At 35.2% G+C, this 18,008-nt stretch overlaps 1 protein-coding gene across 1 annotated transcript; it reads left to right on the top strand.

Annotated features, from left to right (window-relative positions):
- The first annotated feature begins 565 nt into the window (after nucleotides 1-565).
- Nucleotides 566-10,330, top strand: LOC133301269 (mechanosensitive ion channel protein 10-like). Its single transcript, XM_061500887.1, has 6 exons — nucleotides 566-570; nucleotides 4,305-5,591; nucleotides 7,979-8,102; nucleotides 8,343-8,636; nucleotides 9,545-9,747; nucleotides 9,918-10,330. The coding sequence occupies exons 1-6, from the start codon at nucleotides 566-568 to the stop codon at nucleotides 10,186-10,188; spliced, it is 2,184 nt and encodes a 727-aa protein (XP_061356871.1). The 3' UTR covers nucleotides 10,189-10,330.
- Nucleotides 10,331-18,008: the final 7,678 nt, after the last annotated feature.

The following is an 18,008-nucleotide window of genomic DNA, read 5'->3' as shown; positions in this document are numbered from 1 at the left end:
TCATGTAGTTTTGAAATAACTATTGTGATATCTACATGGATTCTTCTGCAACTATAGATTTTGATGCTTACTCTGTACCGTTAAGGGTGTAATATTTTGTTTAGAAAATGGGGTGTTACACCTAAAGTATTGATATATATTAAGGTAGATTATAGAATTTAAAGTAATCTATATGAATTTTTAAATAGTTAAGTTGATAAGTTAATAATATTAGTAGATAAAATACCTAAGTAAAAATACATGTTCGTTAGTTACTCCCTTTTTATGCTGCACTTAATACCATATGTAATTATAATACACCGGTTGTAAACAGAGTATTACACAATGAATGTCAATTTGCTACAAAGAGTTAAAGATGAAATTTAACCAGAGAATTCGTTGTTATTTAAATGCATTGTCTCAATCATGTTTCAGAACTTCAGAAATTATTGTTTACCAAATTCAGAAATTCCAACCTTTGAAATTTCCCCTAAAAGCATGTTTCAATGATGAAGTTGTACAAAAGGAAGATAAAGACCTTAAAAACATTATTTGAGAGAATTAGATTATATATGCTTTCTAGACAATGAGGTAGGGAACCAGACATATTGTTGAAACTAAAACCCCGTACACTGGGGAATGTTGTTTCCATTCTTGGTAATGATTTTGGCAAGGCTTCGCTAAGTTTGTTATCTGAAACATTCAAGTACTGCTAACCTGAAGATAGGTCCCAAAACCATTGAGGAAATGGATCTGAAATACCACTACTAGAGATTCCCAGCACCTCAAGTACCTTTTGATGTTTGAGCCATTATGGAAATTTAGAACCCAAAATGCACGATGATGCATATAATTCATACAATTGAAAAGGTTGAACCCAATTTGAACTCAAGTTGAAAGAAAGTGAATTGTGAGCCACATCTAAAATTATCAAACTAGATAGATTTGATAGATGCGTTTCACTAATGAAACCATTCAACTCATTTGAAGAGAAATATAAGATTTTAAGACTAGAAAGTTATCTAATAATATATGGAAGTTTCTCGTTCAACTGATTATAGGAAAGATCCAATTCTTCTAATGAGATTAGTACTATAACCTTGAATAAAGGTAGTGATCCACTCAGTTAGTTTGAAACCTAGATCTAGATATGCAAGATAAGGCAAGTGACCAAATGATTGTGGTAATGACCCAACAATATTATTATTCTGAAGTGATAATGATTTGAAGGTGAAAGCCATGAAAAATTAGGAAGTGGACCACTATTAAATAGGCTGTGGTTGAGATCCAACAAGCCTAAACCATTTTGTGCACAACCCAAGTTTTGAACATTGTCACTGAGTGGGCTAGACATTTTGTTGGAATCTAGCAATAACTTTTTAGGTTAACATAAATTTTGAAAGGATTGTGGTATGCTACCCTCAAATTCTTTACTTGAGAGGTGTAGATATTGAAGATAAATCATGTTTGCAAAGCTATATGGAATGTTGCAAAATATTATATGAGAGATCAAGTTATGTGAGGACTTTAAATGCTTTAAACACCCATGACAGATCGAATTGAAGAGTTTAACTCATTGCTTGAAACACTGAGGGTTTTGAGAGAAGTGGAAGAATTAAGATGGGGAATAGATTTAGGATTGACTTGACGGAGCCCACAGTAATCTAAATAAAGCTGATATCTTACAACTAAATATTTTTTGACTAGTAAATCTATTTTTCTTCCATGAGTTTCTAGATCAAGCTCTTTTGAAAACCACGAGCTTAAAGGCTCCAAATACCAAAACTTTGCAATAAACCCTAACCTTTTTCTTGGTAACTCTAACTATCACGCCCATTATAATGTCATATGAAGTCGCCTCAACATGCAAACCTAGGGTCAGGAAAGCTGTGAGGAGAGGAACATGCCATTATCGGAGCCGCCACAAAATGTCATCGGATGCACCCTCACATGCTGAATTTATGCTAGCGCGAGAAGCCCACACACAATAACTTCTGGTGGTGAATAAGGTTGCATGCAATAGTTTCCGGGGTTGCTCCATTTCTCATTTTTATAGTCTTTCCGTCCTCTTTAACGTTATAGTGTTGATTTCTTGAATCGGCCATCGATTGATCGTGAACAAGTCTTAATTTTGCTTTTTTCGATTTTCCTTTCATAACAATTATTTAATACAATGAAAAAGAAACAAAATTAAAATTAAGGAGGAAACCTAATCATAAAGGATTAGCCCTTTGTTATAATCCTAAAAAGAAATACACTAAATCGCTACCATGGATTGAAGCCAAAAGCCAAATTATAAAGCATCAATTTTTATGAAAAGAATTATAAAACATAAACATATATACAACCCATATAATATATCTCATGAGACAAACTAATTACATGAATAAACCCATAGAACTAGATTTACACCCAAGCCCACAATCCATATCTAATACAAATTGTAGGAATAATTGGATCGACAGAAGCATAAGGGATCTTTGCGGTTTGAAATGCAATGAATCATCATGGTTCTTTGTCATATATACTTATACCTCTTGTAGTGCAGACACACGAGGTATATCCCCTTTTAGGGGTGTTGTAATCCCTTATGCCCAGTGTTGTGATTCCTTGCAACTGCGTTTGTTGAATCTCCTCACACCATGATGGAATCTTTTTGCAACACATTAGAATCTCCTTGCAGAATACGATTATAGGACGGTAGTATCTTGCAGACTATTCTCTAGCAAGGGGAAGGGGAGTGCTTGGGCACTCTAGGATTTTAATTTTCTAATCTCACTAAGACTCTTACAACTCATGATTAAAGAAGGATTATATATAGGCACCAAGAAACTCTATCTCTAGACTTCTTGAGCTCTTCTAATGTACTTAAGTCTAAATGAGCTTTTGGTAAAATAGCAAAACTATATTGCTCTCATCAATTCATGAGTTTGTTAACCTTATTATGCCTTCGCCTTTCAGCAAATCTGCTATGTGTCTATTGTTAGGATCCTCTCCTTTTGATATGTGCTGGGCATTGTTAAAACTTCCCTTTAATGAGTTTATGTAACTTGGTCTTGTTTAGCAGCATGTTACTATCTGCTTAATTTAATCCTACTTCTTTGGCAAGATCTAACCATATATAATCAAACAATCGATATGCATTTTTAGTGCTTCAAACGATGATGAAACATATCTTGACTTTATCACTTATGTCTCATCTACCATGGAAAATTAAAGTAATGTCATTTCGTCATGGATGTTACTATCATGCGCATTTCTTATAAGTTTTTATCATGGAAAAGGGGGTATATCGTTTCCTTTTATAATTTTGTAGCTTTTTATAAGAAAATTCCTAGATTTATGAAAAAAAATTTATAAATTTATTGATAGATTTTGTAAATTTAAGGACAAAACTCACAAAATAACATTAAAAAAATGTTTAAAACTTTTTGGCATAGTATGTATTGTTTTTCTTTTGATATATTACTAGTATTATTTTTTTATGACGATAGTCCTTTATCCTATAGACGCTATAATTTCACTGTAGAAATTAGTAAGTGGTCGAGGAGGACGGCGTCCCTCTTTACCACAGCATGCGCGCACTATACGTACTAGCACTTTCAGAACTAGGCTAAATTCTTATTTTCAACTTGCAAACGTTGGTGATGTTTTTCCACACGTGATTTTCAGAGTTTTTTTTTTTTTTTTTTTTTTTTGATACATGACTTTCAGAGTATTTTGCTAGTGTAATTTTTATAATATAGTATTATAAAGTGTTAAGCATTCTAATTAGGTTGAGACTCTTGACACCTAACTCTTTTTTATTAAAATAAAATAAAATAATTACTACAGCGGAAAAAATGACATAAAGCCATAAAATATATCAAAAGAATAACTACTACACTGAAAATCCACATTAAAATCTCTCCTGAGTAAAATTTCGTGTAGGAAAAACCTTGTCCCTAAGATATAAAGAGAAATATAAATAAAAGAAATGAAAAATTAAAGATTGAAAAATAACTTCTTACATAATAAAAAAAGTCAGAATTTCCTCACCAAAAAAAAAAGTCAGAATTTTTATACATATAATGGTAGTTATACTAACAAAAATATTTAACAACTTATATTTTATTTAAAAAAAGGGGCATCACACTAATTTCTTTATGGGTTTCAATTTTTTCATGTAACATGAGAAAATTTTCTCATGTTGTAGACACATCTTATGTGGAGTCCAAATCTATTAAAAAAATATTGCACAAAAATCAAAGAGTCACCGGTAAAAGAAAATAACTCTCTTATTACATGAGAAAATGTTCTCTTTCTTTATTTTGTATGATTAATAGGTATTTAAATGTCCAGTCTCCTACCAACTCTAAGCAAGAGAAGTTCTCACTGCTCTCTACCCTGCCCTCTGAAATGGAGAACAGAAGGTCCTCAGATCATGTTGTTCTCTTCATTGACCAACACAACACTGAAAATAGCCAGAGTTCTGAACCTTATGAGAAGCCCAAACACCCTTTAAGAGTCAAAACTCTTAAACGTCTCAGCTTCTCCAAACCCAAATCCCGAATCCTAGAATATAACTATCCACCCCGCAACAAACTAACAACCTCTGAAGATAGTGACATTCAACCTTCATATAAGATCTCTTCCGTGGTCGAAGATGACGATAACGACGACGACGACGATGATGACAAGTGGGAATTCGATGAAGAAGAAGAGCTTGAGGAGGATGGTGAAGAGCATAATCTAAAGTTACAGAAAAAGAGAAAGTTTAAGGTGAAGTGGAGGCATGTTGTGGAGTGGGTTTTGTTTCTCAACATATTAACTTGCTTGGTGTGTTCTCTATCAATAACTTCCATAAAAAATATTCATGTGTGGGGTTTGGAGATTTGGAAGTGGTGTTTGATGGCAATGGTAACATTCAGTGGCCGTCTGGTTTCAGGGTGGTTAGTTGGTGTAACTGTTTTCTTTTTAGAGAGAAACTTCATGCTGAGAGAAAAGGTTTTATACTTCATTTATGGACTCAGGAAGAGCATAAGAAACTGTTTATGGTTAAGCCTCGTTTTGCTCTCTTATTGGAGTGTGGTATTCGATGATGTCCAGAAGAAAAACCACAAGTTCCTCAATAAGGTGTTTCAAGCATTAGTTGCTTTCTTAGTTGGTGCTATCATTTGGCTAGTGAAGATTGTTTTGGTGAAAATGCTTGCCTCTTCGTTTCATGTAACAACATACTTTGATAGAATGAAAGAGAGCGTTTTTCATCACTATATATTGGACACATTGTCAAGTCCACCAATGGAAGATGCTGAAGAGATATTGAAGCAGCATAATCTAAAAGGATCAAAGTCCATGCCAGCTAGATGGAAGGATGCAAGGAATTTTTACAAGTCAAAGAGATTTGGGTCAAGGAAGATTGATATGGAGAAGCTGAGAGAACTTAGCATGGAAAGCACAGCATCTATATGGAGTGTGAAAAAGCTTGTTAACTATGTTATGTGCTCAGGTTTGTCCACTATTTCAAGGACTGTCGATGATTTTGGTAACGCTGAGTCTGAGATTAGTAGTGAGTGGGAAGCTAGAAATTGTGCCCAAAGGATATTCAAGAACGTTGCCAAACCTGGTGCCAAGTAAGTATCACTCCTTCTACGGCTAAACTATTAATTAATCTAATGTGGTAAATAATTATTTTAATCCAAAAGTTTAACTTGTTAGGTGAGACTATATTAATAGTTTTATACTTTTTAACATGCACTCTCTTACAAAAGTTTATTGGACTTGAAAGGTACATGAATGATACATCAATCCTAATTTACGTGTGTTAAGAGATTCCATAATATTTAATTATTTTAATTAATAGAATGAGAGCAGTAATAATGAAACTCATGACCAGCTAGTCACCTTGGGTGCAACCAATTTGCCTAACAGCTCAAGTTGTTTTCTTGTAGCTAATATACATTTCCTTGCTAAAGTTAGAAACACTAAGACTCGTGTATCATTAAAATTAAAGAAGTTGGTGAAATACATTAGATGAGTCCTTTTTAGCGAATGTTGTTAAAATCGGACCAGCCAGGCCGGTCTGACTGGTTGGCCCGGTGGACCGATTTTATAGCTCAAATTGATTTTTGAAAAAATATTTTCAATGTTGCAGTTCTGAGTTTGTTTGTTGGTTAATATGCATCATTTAATATATATATATATATATATATATATATATATATATATATATATATATTATCATTTAATAGAATTATTTCAAAATAGTATTTAGTGAGAATCGAACTCTTGTTATGAAGATATAAATTATAATCTTTACTAATAAACTACATTTGGTTCTTAATTCACTTGTACCATTTAAAATATTTATTATATAATTGAGTATAAAATATAAATTTATATATATATATATATATATATCCGATTCATGCAGTTAAACTAGTGACTCACTGATTGAACCAGTGACCCACTAATCCCGTACCCCGATCAGGTCGATCAGAGTTTAATAAGATTGGTACTCAGTACCAAAAATTAATATCTGCACAAAACGTCATCAAATTCAGTATTTCATGACACAATTTCTGAATCACTAACCGGGGTGGTTGTAAATGATTAAATACCCAAAATTAGTTATGCTAGATATATTGGAGGGTTGTGATCACCCTATACTGTAACCCACTATAAAGTGGGTGAATGGAATGTGGACCAGAGGGCCAGTGGTTGTTTTCTTGTAATATTAATTGGTGTCCCAAACTTTAATGGATTCGATTAATTTAGTTTTGGATCTGAGTCTCTTCACCCTTTTCTTTTCGGTAGTTACATAATCAAACCTATTACCCTTTTAGCAAGTAAAATCATGAAATTTTACACGATCGCTATTAGAGCAACAGCTCTTGAGTTGACGAAATGGCCCTTTAAGAGTTTCAAGTTGAGTAACTCTTTCTAGTCTTTCACTATCGAGAATCATTCATGTGGATTTAATTGTTCCTTGATTTTTTTGTCATGTGATCCATATAATCCTGACAAACCAGAACTGAAGTGACTGGTTGTTGGTTTAGGTCACGTTGATAGTGCTCTGTCAGTTTCCTACTCTAGTCATTATTTTGAACTAGCTAGCATGACAATAGCCCTTTTTTGTCCATGCTTTCAGCACCACCATTCAACCTTTCATTGATGTACTGTATATCCCACTAAGGCCAAGTGTTTTGCACATTTGGTCCATTATCTTGGCCCACGAAAAGCACTGCTCCACAACTCCAAATAATATATTCTCCATCTTATGGAGAATAAAGTGGGACGAGATATTTGATCAGGCCAGAACTGCTAATAGCTCCATAATCATGTGTTCAAGCCCACCAATCGACATAGTTTCGGGTCTGATTCAACAATTCCAACCAAATGGTTTCTGTTTAAGCTTGATCCAGAACTGGGCCAGCCATGGATGCTTAATATTAGTTTCACAATAAAGAAGCTAGAGTTTTGACTGAATTACTTAGTGGTCTCTGCACCCACTTTAGCTATGAGATTTGTAAAGTGCTCGTACAGATACATACACATGCTAAATTTCACATATATACATATGTTAAACAAATTCAAACTTAAATATTCATTAAAAAAGTGAGCGGCTGTGTGTCAAATTCGTGATCACTTAGTCCCCCGCTCTAATACCATATTAAAGAATCATCTCATCTAAAATCTTAAGCAAATACCAATTTATTAATTTTATATTAGACTTTTCTAACAAGATTTTCTTTACTTCCCAAAAGTTTATTCATGATGACATGGTAACTGAGCTGACTTAAACATTTTTGCATCCATCTTTAATATAATGTTAGATTTAAAGTACTAAAAGTGTCATAAACCGTGTAACAAAAAAAAAAAAAAAGTGTCATAATCCATTTTATTTTGGTGAATATGCAAAAGCAAGAAATTGATTCAATACGAACAGGTAATTGATTTTTGATTAAAAAATCACTGAGTACTATCTGATTCAAATATGGTATTTTCTAATTAATTGAAGGTATATTGAAGAGGAGGATCTCATGAGATTTTTGAAGAGGGTTGAGATACATACCATATTCCCACTCTTTGAAGGTGCTCTTGAAACTGGAAAGATCGGCAGATCTTCATTTAGAAATTGGGTGGTAAGTTTTAATTGTAAATTTTTTATGAATCACATTTCCTAGATTACCAAGTTGTTTGTCTTACTCATTTTGTTTTGTTTTTTATATACTTATTCCTCTCTTTTTCTTTAATTAATTTGGCTGACAGACATCTAGTCTTATCTAAAATTTCTTTTAATATATTATTTCAAAGGTACAAGTAATTAAACTAATTAAATAGTATAACATTGATAATTAATTAGCTAATGAAATTGTAATCAGATTCGAGCCTATTATGAACGAAAAGCTCTAGCACAATCACTCAATGATACAAAAACAGCAGTGCAGCAGCTTCACAAAATAGCAAGCGCAGTTGTAAGTGTGATAATAATAATTGTGATGCTTTTGCTGATGGGGGTGGCTACGCTCAAGATAATATTATTCTGTATTACACAAATAGTCTTAATAGGGGTGGCCTTCCAAGGTACTTGCAAAACAGTCTTGGAAGCCATAATCTTTGTCTTCGTCATGCACCCTTTTGATATTGGAGACCGTTGCGTCATTGATGGTGTTCAGGTAATTTCACAAGCTTAATAAACAAGCTGGTATTACATAATTTCCCTTTTGCTATTACACTGTCACTAGGGGCGGTTAGTAAAAGATATATATTTTTTTTTTTGGCTAGTAATTATGATTTTTAGGAATACGGTGGAAAAGTTACTTTTTCTGAAATATTACTAAAAAGTTGTTTGGTTGGTCAAAATATTATTAGGATTTTGTCCCAAAAAAAGTGTAAATTTTTTCAACACCTGGAATTCCAAGAATATCACTTTTTTGGTGGTATTCTTGGATGACATTTTGAAAAAAATTATACACAAAACAAAATCTTGAGAAAACTAAATTTCCGAAAAAAATTCAGAAACCTTATACCAAACGTGAGTAAATAAGATTATCACTGTCATTTTTCTGAGAATCTCAAAAAATTCCTACTACCAATAAGGATTAGATGGAAATGGATCCTCTCATGTCGCAATTATAACATGATGATATCATATGAGATATCCAACTATAAATAAACAGTCATCAGTTATCATTTCCTAATTCTATATCTTAAATGCTTTCTTTTTCTCGTTTTTTATTATTGTTGATTTGTTTATGAACGGCTGAGATCATCTCATATGAGATCGTGTGACATGAGAATATCTATTTCGGTTCTGTTAGAGAATAATTTAAACTATTAAAAAAACTTCACCTAACACATTAAGATTTTGGGTTAAAATGATTCTATACATGGTATCATATTTTAAAGTTTCAATCCCAAATGACTTTTCTGTTAGGGGATATATTAGAGAATAATATAAATCATTAAAAAAAGCTTCAGTTAACGTATTAAAATTTTGGGTTAAAATACAGGTTACTTAAAAGACAAAAATTACTTAATTTCCGCATCCATTTAATTTTGTACTTACACGTACTACTTACAGATGATAGTGGAAGAGATGAATATCTTGACAACAGTGTTTCTTCGATATGACAATGAAAAAATATACTACCCTAACGCGGTTTTGCTCTCTAAGCCAATAAGTAATTTCTATAGGAGTCCAGAGATGTGGGATTCAATTAATTTCACTATTGATATCTCAACTCCCATGGAGACTATCGTCGCACTCAAGAAATCAATACAAATGTAAGTTCTTTTTATTCCTTGTACTTTGTATCCTCAACTTTATCTTATTTTATTTTTTGCTACCAATAGGATCTTTTGTGGGGAGGGAGAGAGAGAGGAATTACTAATTAAGCTAGACAAGCACGTTTTTATTTTGTTAATATTTGTTAGATTTGTGGTCATGAATTTAGGTACATTGAGAGCAAGCCAAAGTATTGGAATCCAAAGCACACTGTGATAGCGAAAGAAATAGATAATGTGGACAAGTTGAAGCTGTGCTTAAGTGTGCAACACACCATCAACCATCAGAACTACAGTGAGCGAAACTTTAGGATAACGGAGCTGCTCTTGGAATTGAAAAAGATCTTTGAGATTCATGGTGTCAAGTATCATCTACTTCCTCAGGAGATCCACCTTACCAAGATGAACATTGAAAATGGGAGAGTTCTGTTTCAATCATGAAACAAACTATTTCCATCTATTTTCATTTCTCAGAAAGAATTACCACAATAATCACTTAATGAAAAACTTTCAAATTATCTTCCTTTCAAACTTGAATTGGCATTATGGAGTTGATTTAGCGTGGTATGTACGTTGTTATTTTACGAATGAAATTCGGTTACCATATTTTTTTTGACTCTTGTCATACTTTATATATTTTTTTTGACTCTTGTCATACTTTATATATATATATATATATATATATATATATATATATATATATATATATATATATATATATATATATATATAGGAAAAACATTTCTCAAGCGCCTTGAGATAAGTTTATCTCCGGTCACCCTAAAACTACGTCGTTTTATTTATTTATTTCCTTATATTAATTGATTCACCTTTGAATGATTATGATTTTGTTTCTCTCTCTCTTCCTTTATCATCGTTGATCCATCTTCGTACGGTTATGATTTAGTAGCCGGAGATAATTTTATCTCCGGCAGCTTGAGAAATGATAAGCCCATATATATATATATATATATATATATATAGGGATATGTTATTTTACCTATCATTTTTTCTGCCTACCACCCTTCAACACCGTTATATTAGAATCCTAACTATATTTTTTATTTCTCTCTCCTATTCTGATCTAATGATGTTGAAATATGGTAAGCAAAAAAAATAGTAGGTAGAAAAACCTATCCGATATATATATATATATATATATATATATATATATATATATATATATATATATATATATATAAGAGAGAGAGAGAGAGGGGTAGAACTATAGAAAACTATTACAAGTGTTGAAGTTGTGAGAAAAAAAAACGCACCATATGCAAAGAGAAAAGTAACTAGAAGTTTTTTTTTTTAAACCATATATATATTGTTTTTCGCAATGTGTGATGAATGTCAAATGTCTCCTCAAGAATGCTTGTTCATAAATGTGAATTTAATATTATGATATTAGATTCACCCTTTACAACCTTACAATAAGTTTAAGTGTTTAATTTTTTATGTTGTAGGAGATAAAATTATCTCTTACATACGTATAAAAATGTATGGAAGCCATATGGGTCGTGTGAGGAGAAGAAAAATAAAGAAAATATAGACATTACGCACTTTATGTATATGTAAGAAATAAATTATATCCTACAATATCAGAACATGCATTAAATCCTAAGTTTTAAACTCAAAATATTTGATGCACCTCTTAACTAAGTACAAGCTTGGGTAAGTGCTCGGTAACTGCAAATACATAGATGTTGTAACCCCCTTGAGACTTCACCTGAACAGAAAATAATAAAATGTTTGGTGATCGCAAAATATTTGAGTCCGTATGGTCATTTAGAGTTTAGGAGAGTTGGTCTCATATCATTCTGAGTTCGTTTAGTATTTTTCGTACATTTATTTTTTGCTTCTGTTTGCTATTTTCGGTTGTTTTTGTGTCCTATCGTATGTTTTGTGATTTTACTGCTGCATGTTTGTGCCTATGATGCATGACTAGGAGTACTACCAGTGTTGACGATTTATATGCATATGACCCTGAGATAGAAAGATCATTGCATGCAGCTAGTAGAGCTCGTAGGTTGACATACAGTAGAGCTGTTCCTGAGCATACCTTAGAGTCTGTTGAGTCTGTTGAGTTTGTTGAGTTTGTTTGTTCAAGTCCTTTACATAGTGTTTATTCTTTAGGTAATTTATTTCATTCTGTGACCATGGATAATAGGACTCTTAAGCAATTGGCTGCACCTGATGCTAATATTGAGCAGCCTCTGTGTATTCGTTATGCTAACCCTGATGTACCTTTTGAGCTTAAGTCTGGACTGATACACTTGCTTCCTAAATTTCATGGTCTTGCAGGTGAGGATCCTCACAAACATCTGAAGGAGTTCCATGTAGTTTGCAGCACTATGAAGCCACCAGGGGTGGATGAGGAGCAAATTAAGCTGCGTGTTTTTCCTTTCTCTTTAGACAGTGGAACTAAGGACGGGCTATACTACTTGCCACCTTCCTCCATTGTAAGCTAGAACGACATGTCAAGATTGTTTCTGGAGAAATTCTTCCCTTCATCCAGGGCCACCACAAGCAGAAAGGAGATCAGTGGCATAAGGCAGGCTAATGGGGAGAACATGCATGAATATTGGGAGCGGTTAAAAGGCTTTGTGCAAGCTGCCTACATCATCAGATTCCAGACAATCTCCTGATTGTTTACTTCTATGAAGGGTTGTTGCCTATGGATAGGAACCTTTTAGATGCAGCTAGTGGAGGAGTCTTGGGAAATAAAACACCTGTTGTGGCAAAAGAGTTGATTGCTGAGATAGCGACTAATGCTCAACAATTTGGCACTAGAGCAAACAGCAGTGCAGTGTTCCAAGTCCAATCTTCTCCAATGCAAAATCCAATAGTGGCAGCAGCAGGAGCATCAAGCACAAATAACCAGGGAATAGAGAACAGGCTTGATGAGTTGACATCAATGGTGAGGCAGTTGGCAGTGACACAGACAGTGCAACCTTCTGCTCAACAAACAAGCAACCTGTGTGGCATCTGCTGTGATCCTTCTCACCCCACGGATGCTTGTCCTTTTCAAGACAGTGGTTTCCAAGTTGATCAGTCTGTTGCTGCAGTTTTTCCTGGAAAGCCACAGTACCACCAGCAGCAGCAAAACAATTCCTTCTCTAATACATATAATCCTGCCTGGAAAAATCATCCAAATCTCAAATGGAACCAGAATCAGCAAAGTGCACCATTCCAGGAGAGGCAGTAGTTTGTACCCTCACAGCAGAGGCAAAATTTCCAACAATCTGCACCTCCACAACAACAGCAACCAATGCAGCAGCAACCAATTCAGCAGCCACCAATGCAGCAAACCAGTAGCAATGGTCCTTCTTTGGAGGATTTAGTGAAGCAGATGGCAACTAACAATCTGCAGTTCCAGTAGAGGACTGAGTCTTCCATCCAGAATCTGCAAACACATATTGTCCAACTTGCAACATCAATGAGTCAGAATCAACAAGAAAGTGGCAGCTCCCTTCCATCCCAAACAATTCCAAATCCAAAAGGAAGCGAAAATGTAAGTGCTATTTCTTTGCTGTCTGGAAAGCAAGTGGAAGAGCCAAACCAAGCTGCTGCTGAGTCATCTAAGGGAGGTGACACTAGTTCCAAGAAGCAGAGCACTGATACATCTGATGTCCATATCCCTCTGCCATTCCTTCAGAGAGCCATTAAGTCCAAGAAGCAATCAGCAAAGGCTCAAGATAAAGAGATACTTGACACCTTCCGAAAAGTTGAGGTGAACATCCCTCTTCTAGTTGCAATACAACAGATTCTGAGATATGCTAAGTTTTTAAAGGAGCTGTGCACCAACAAGAGAAGACTGAAAGGAGATGAGCGAGTTAACCTGAGTCAGAATGTATCAGCACTCATCCAATCCATGCCTAAAAAGTGTCAAGATCCAGAGACATTTATTATTCCTTGTGTGATTGGAAATTCTGTTTTTCATGATTGCATGCTAGACTTAGAGGCTTCCATTAATGTTATGCATGCATCTGTGTATAAGTCTCTTGGTCTTGGTCCTTTGCGTGCTACTAGTATTGTGGTTACATTAGCTAATAGGAGTAGTATTCACCTATCTGGTTTGATTGAGGATGTATTGGTCAGAGTTAATAATCTGATTTTTTCTGCTGATTTCTACATTTTAGAAATGGAGAGTGAGACTGCTATTAGTAGATCACCAATTATACTTGGTAGGCCTTTCATGAGAACAACTAGGACCAAGATAGATGTTCATTCTGGTACTATTTCCATGGAGTTTGGTGATAGCATTGTGCATTTTAATATATTTGATGCCATGAAACATCCTACGGAAGAGCATTCTATTTTATGCATTGATGTGATAGATGAAGTTGTTAAGGATGTTTCTTCTAAATTCCTTGCTGATTTTTCTGATTTTTCATCTACTCATGATTCTGATTTCTGTGGTTGTGGTGATAGTCAAGAATGCATTGTGTGTGCTGAAATAACATCATATCTTTCTGGTTTTAATGATGCACTGATTGATGAATCTGCATTGTCTGAATTGCCTACTGATATTATTGATGATCCTAATTGTGTTTCTGAGAATTTGTCTACAGGCATAGCTGCTGACTTGTTTTCTACAAAACTTGCACCACCAACTACACCTCTTCCGTCCATTGAGCAGCCTCCGAAATTGGAGTTGAAGGTTCTGTCTGACCACTTAAAATATGCATTCCTTGAGGAGAATGAGCAGCTACCAGTCATTGTGGCAAAGAACCTTCTACCTGAGCAGGAGGATAAACTGTTAACTTTGCTGAAAGCAAATAAGAGGTCAATTGGGTGGACAATGGCTGACATTATTGGCATTAGTCCTTCTACATGCATGCACCGTATTCTACTTGAAGAAGGAGCTAAACCAGTGAGACAGCCCCAAAGGCGTTTGAACCCACTGATTCTAGATGTGGTGAAGAAGGAAGTAACAAAACTCTTGCAAGCTGGAATGATTTACCCCATCTCTGATAGCCAGTGGGTTAGTCTTGTTCAGGTGGTCCCTAAGAAGTCGGGAGTCACTGTGGTTGTCAACCAGAATATTGAGCTGATTATAACAAGAGCTCAAAACAGTTGGAGAGTCTGCATAGACTACCGTAGGCTCAACCAGGAAACCCGCAAGGATCACTATCCTCTTCCATTTATTGATCAGATGTTGGAGCGGTTGGCTGGTAAATCTCACTACTGTTTTCTTGATGGATACTCAGGCTACTTCCAGATCCACATTGTACCTGAGGATCAGGAGAAGACGACTTTCACATGCCCCTTTGGCACATATGCATATAGGTGGATGCCCTTTGGACCTTGCAACACACCAGGTACTTTTTAGCCACGCAATGTGATCACATATGCATCGTCATAATAACACCCAACGGAGCAAACACACAAGACAGATACAACCAGATCAGCCTTTTGTCTCTGTGTTTTCACATCGAGAATTCTTTAGTCGTATTCTATGGTTATGATTCTACCATATATGTCTTTTTCATTCCGTCGAAAATCGATTTTACGGTATAGACGCTTATGACCTCCCCCTCTAGTGAGTGGGAACTTAGTTTTCGTCTGGGCTCATTCTTCAAAAGGCACGCGGTCAGAGCCCCGGTCTTTAGGATAAAAACAAAAAAAATGGAATTGTTGGTTTATTTTTTTTAATCATCCTAATCATTGCAATACATACAAGCTTTTCCCTCGAACCATTGCTCTGATACCATAAAATGTAACACCCCGTATATATCCGGTAATGTTATCATATCATCGTATTAAGCTGCGCTTAATTAAAAATGCGGAATATCTTTTTCTTTTCATTTATGACGTCATTATCATTACCAATTTGCTTAATTAATCATTTAAATAAAACTATGCCTGTATGTAAATTGCAAAAGACAACTAACTGAAATACCTAATTAATAAAATAACAGATATAAGTCTCTAGTCACGGAACTACAACACGTAGATCGGACAACCTACTAAGTTATACAACTCAACTCAAGGTACTAATATAAAGTGGCATGGACAAACCCCATGCTCACTCAAATAAGGCACAAGCCCAACAGAAGTCTCAACATCAACAGCATAATAAAAGCAACTAAAACATAACATCAGCAGAATATCCAGCATCCAACATGTCAGCATAATAAACAGCAATATCATCAACTAAGCTCTGGCCTCCTGCCGCCAGATGTAACAGCCCGTTGTACACCGATATTGTTAACATTAATTATGATATTAAGCGCAGTTACAATCACAGCAATTCATTGATAAAAATGCGAATAAACTTTTTTCGATTATTACGCGAGCATTTAAAATCATAAAAAGCGTAATAATTAAAAGCTGTGACTGTAACTGTAAAATCTTTGCGGAATACTTATTTAAACTACTCTTCTAACTTATTTTACTTGTTAAAATCCACTAAGGGGTTCCCATAAACCCACTTAGATAATTTCTCAATTTTACGTTTTCTTCCTATCCGAACATGGTTCGGTATATTTATTTATATCGTCACAGTTTTCTTCGAGTTCGTCTCATCTCTTAGTATCTTTTACGGGACTTAATTACCTTTCTAATGAACCATCACATGAGGTATTTTGATCTCGTTTGCTCCGGATATCGCCGTTTGAAGTTGGACGAGCCAAGCTGCCAGCCAACCCCAAAACAGCTCCAAACATCCCTCACTAAATGAATTACTACTGCAACCACTCACTAAAATACTCTCAAATTTTTATACCATAAACCAGACACCTCAAGTTTCAATTTGATATATCATACACTTAATTTGACTAAGAAACGAAGCGGGAATAAAATTCCTAAAAACTACCAGAAACAGCCCCTACATAGGAGCGTTCTGGACAATCCATGTTCACAGTCTTCTACAGGGTTGCGTGCAACCTAGGAAATTCTCAGATTTTAACACATTGTGGGGGACATCTCAAGCTTTAAAATGGTGTATGGCACGTGCCTATCGGACCTCTATGAAGGGAGATATGATCTCTCAAAGTTCACTTAAAAACTGTCAATTCCTAGAAATTTCGCCAGAGTTTCCTTTGTTTTTCCAACGTTTCCCAAATTTATACGAGTGATCTATGACCTCAAATGGTACATAATAATCAGTGGGTGGCACACACAAGGACAAACAATGCCTTAGGGCACTTACAACCCATCACAGTTTATTTTACATATATAATACATATCACATTTCTTTCTCGATTAATACTTAATACGTTTCAATCATCAAAGTCCAATTGCATGCATCTTCTAAACATACACATAATCATATTCCTAAAATAGGCCTATTGCCCTTCCATCATATTACATGCTTACATATTACATCAAGTATTCAGGTACAATTTACTATCTCCACATGCATATTACACTTTACAACTCAAAGTCTTCAAATACAACATAATGAAAAAACCTCAATATGATATATGTACTAGACTTAGGCAAAATGACATGAACAAATATAACAATGAATCTCATCCTACATACATATGGAATATTCATGCCCTAAGTCTAGCCTCGGCCCAGTGGCCACCAAAATGCAAAATACAGCAAAAACTCCAGCTAAAAAAACTCCAGCTAACCATCCTGCGGGCTTCTTACTCGCCTCTCCTGCACCACTGCTACCTCCTGAAATAAAGCCCCCAAGACGGGGTGAGATATACGAATATATCTCAGTAACCCAGAGGTTCTGGAGAATACTCTTTCCAATGGCTCACTTCAATGCATATAAATAATATAAAATAACTTCTTTAAAACAGGATACAACAAGGGATTTAGAGAAAACGGGGATCATAGGATACAAAATACGACGAAGCTGGAGTGGTAGCTACCAACACCATGCAACGTCCTCGACATATAAGCTTATGGGTCTCATCTAAGGCGTGTTACTAGAACATCAACCAAGGTACCCCTCCCATCCGCATACACCCGAGACTTCCTAGTGTGCTCCTATCTGAATCACACACCACGATCCTAGGTCAACTGGAACTCCCTCTCGGAGACCTATCCAGTGGAAGTCCGAAACACCCGAAGGCAAAACTGTCTACTGTACAGAGACACGGTACCTACGTACCAGTATACATACTAAATGCATGATCGTGTTATTCTACATTACTCATATACATTTTCCTACCATCACCCTCAACGGAATGGTGGAACACACAAGGGGAACAAGCCCCAGTACCAAGACGTTACCTCAATAAGCCTCTTCACTTAGCTCCACAGCAGTATTTCTCGAGCTCGCTATACAACAGAAT

The sequence above is a fragment of the Gastrolobium bilobum genome, unplaced genomic scaffold, assembly GCF_033153095.1.
Source record: "Gastrolobium bilobum isolate Gb01-03AN ecotype WA unplaced genomic scaffold, APGP_CSIRO_Gbil_v1 utg7893, whole genome shotgun sequence".
Taxonomy (NCBI): domain Eukaryota; kingdom Viridiplantae; phylum Streptophyta; class Magnoliopsida; order Fabales; family Fabaceae; genus Gastrolobium; species Gastrolobium bilobum.
This window is presented reverse-complemented; position numbering and strand designations above follow the sequence as displayed.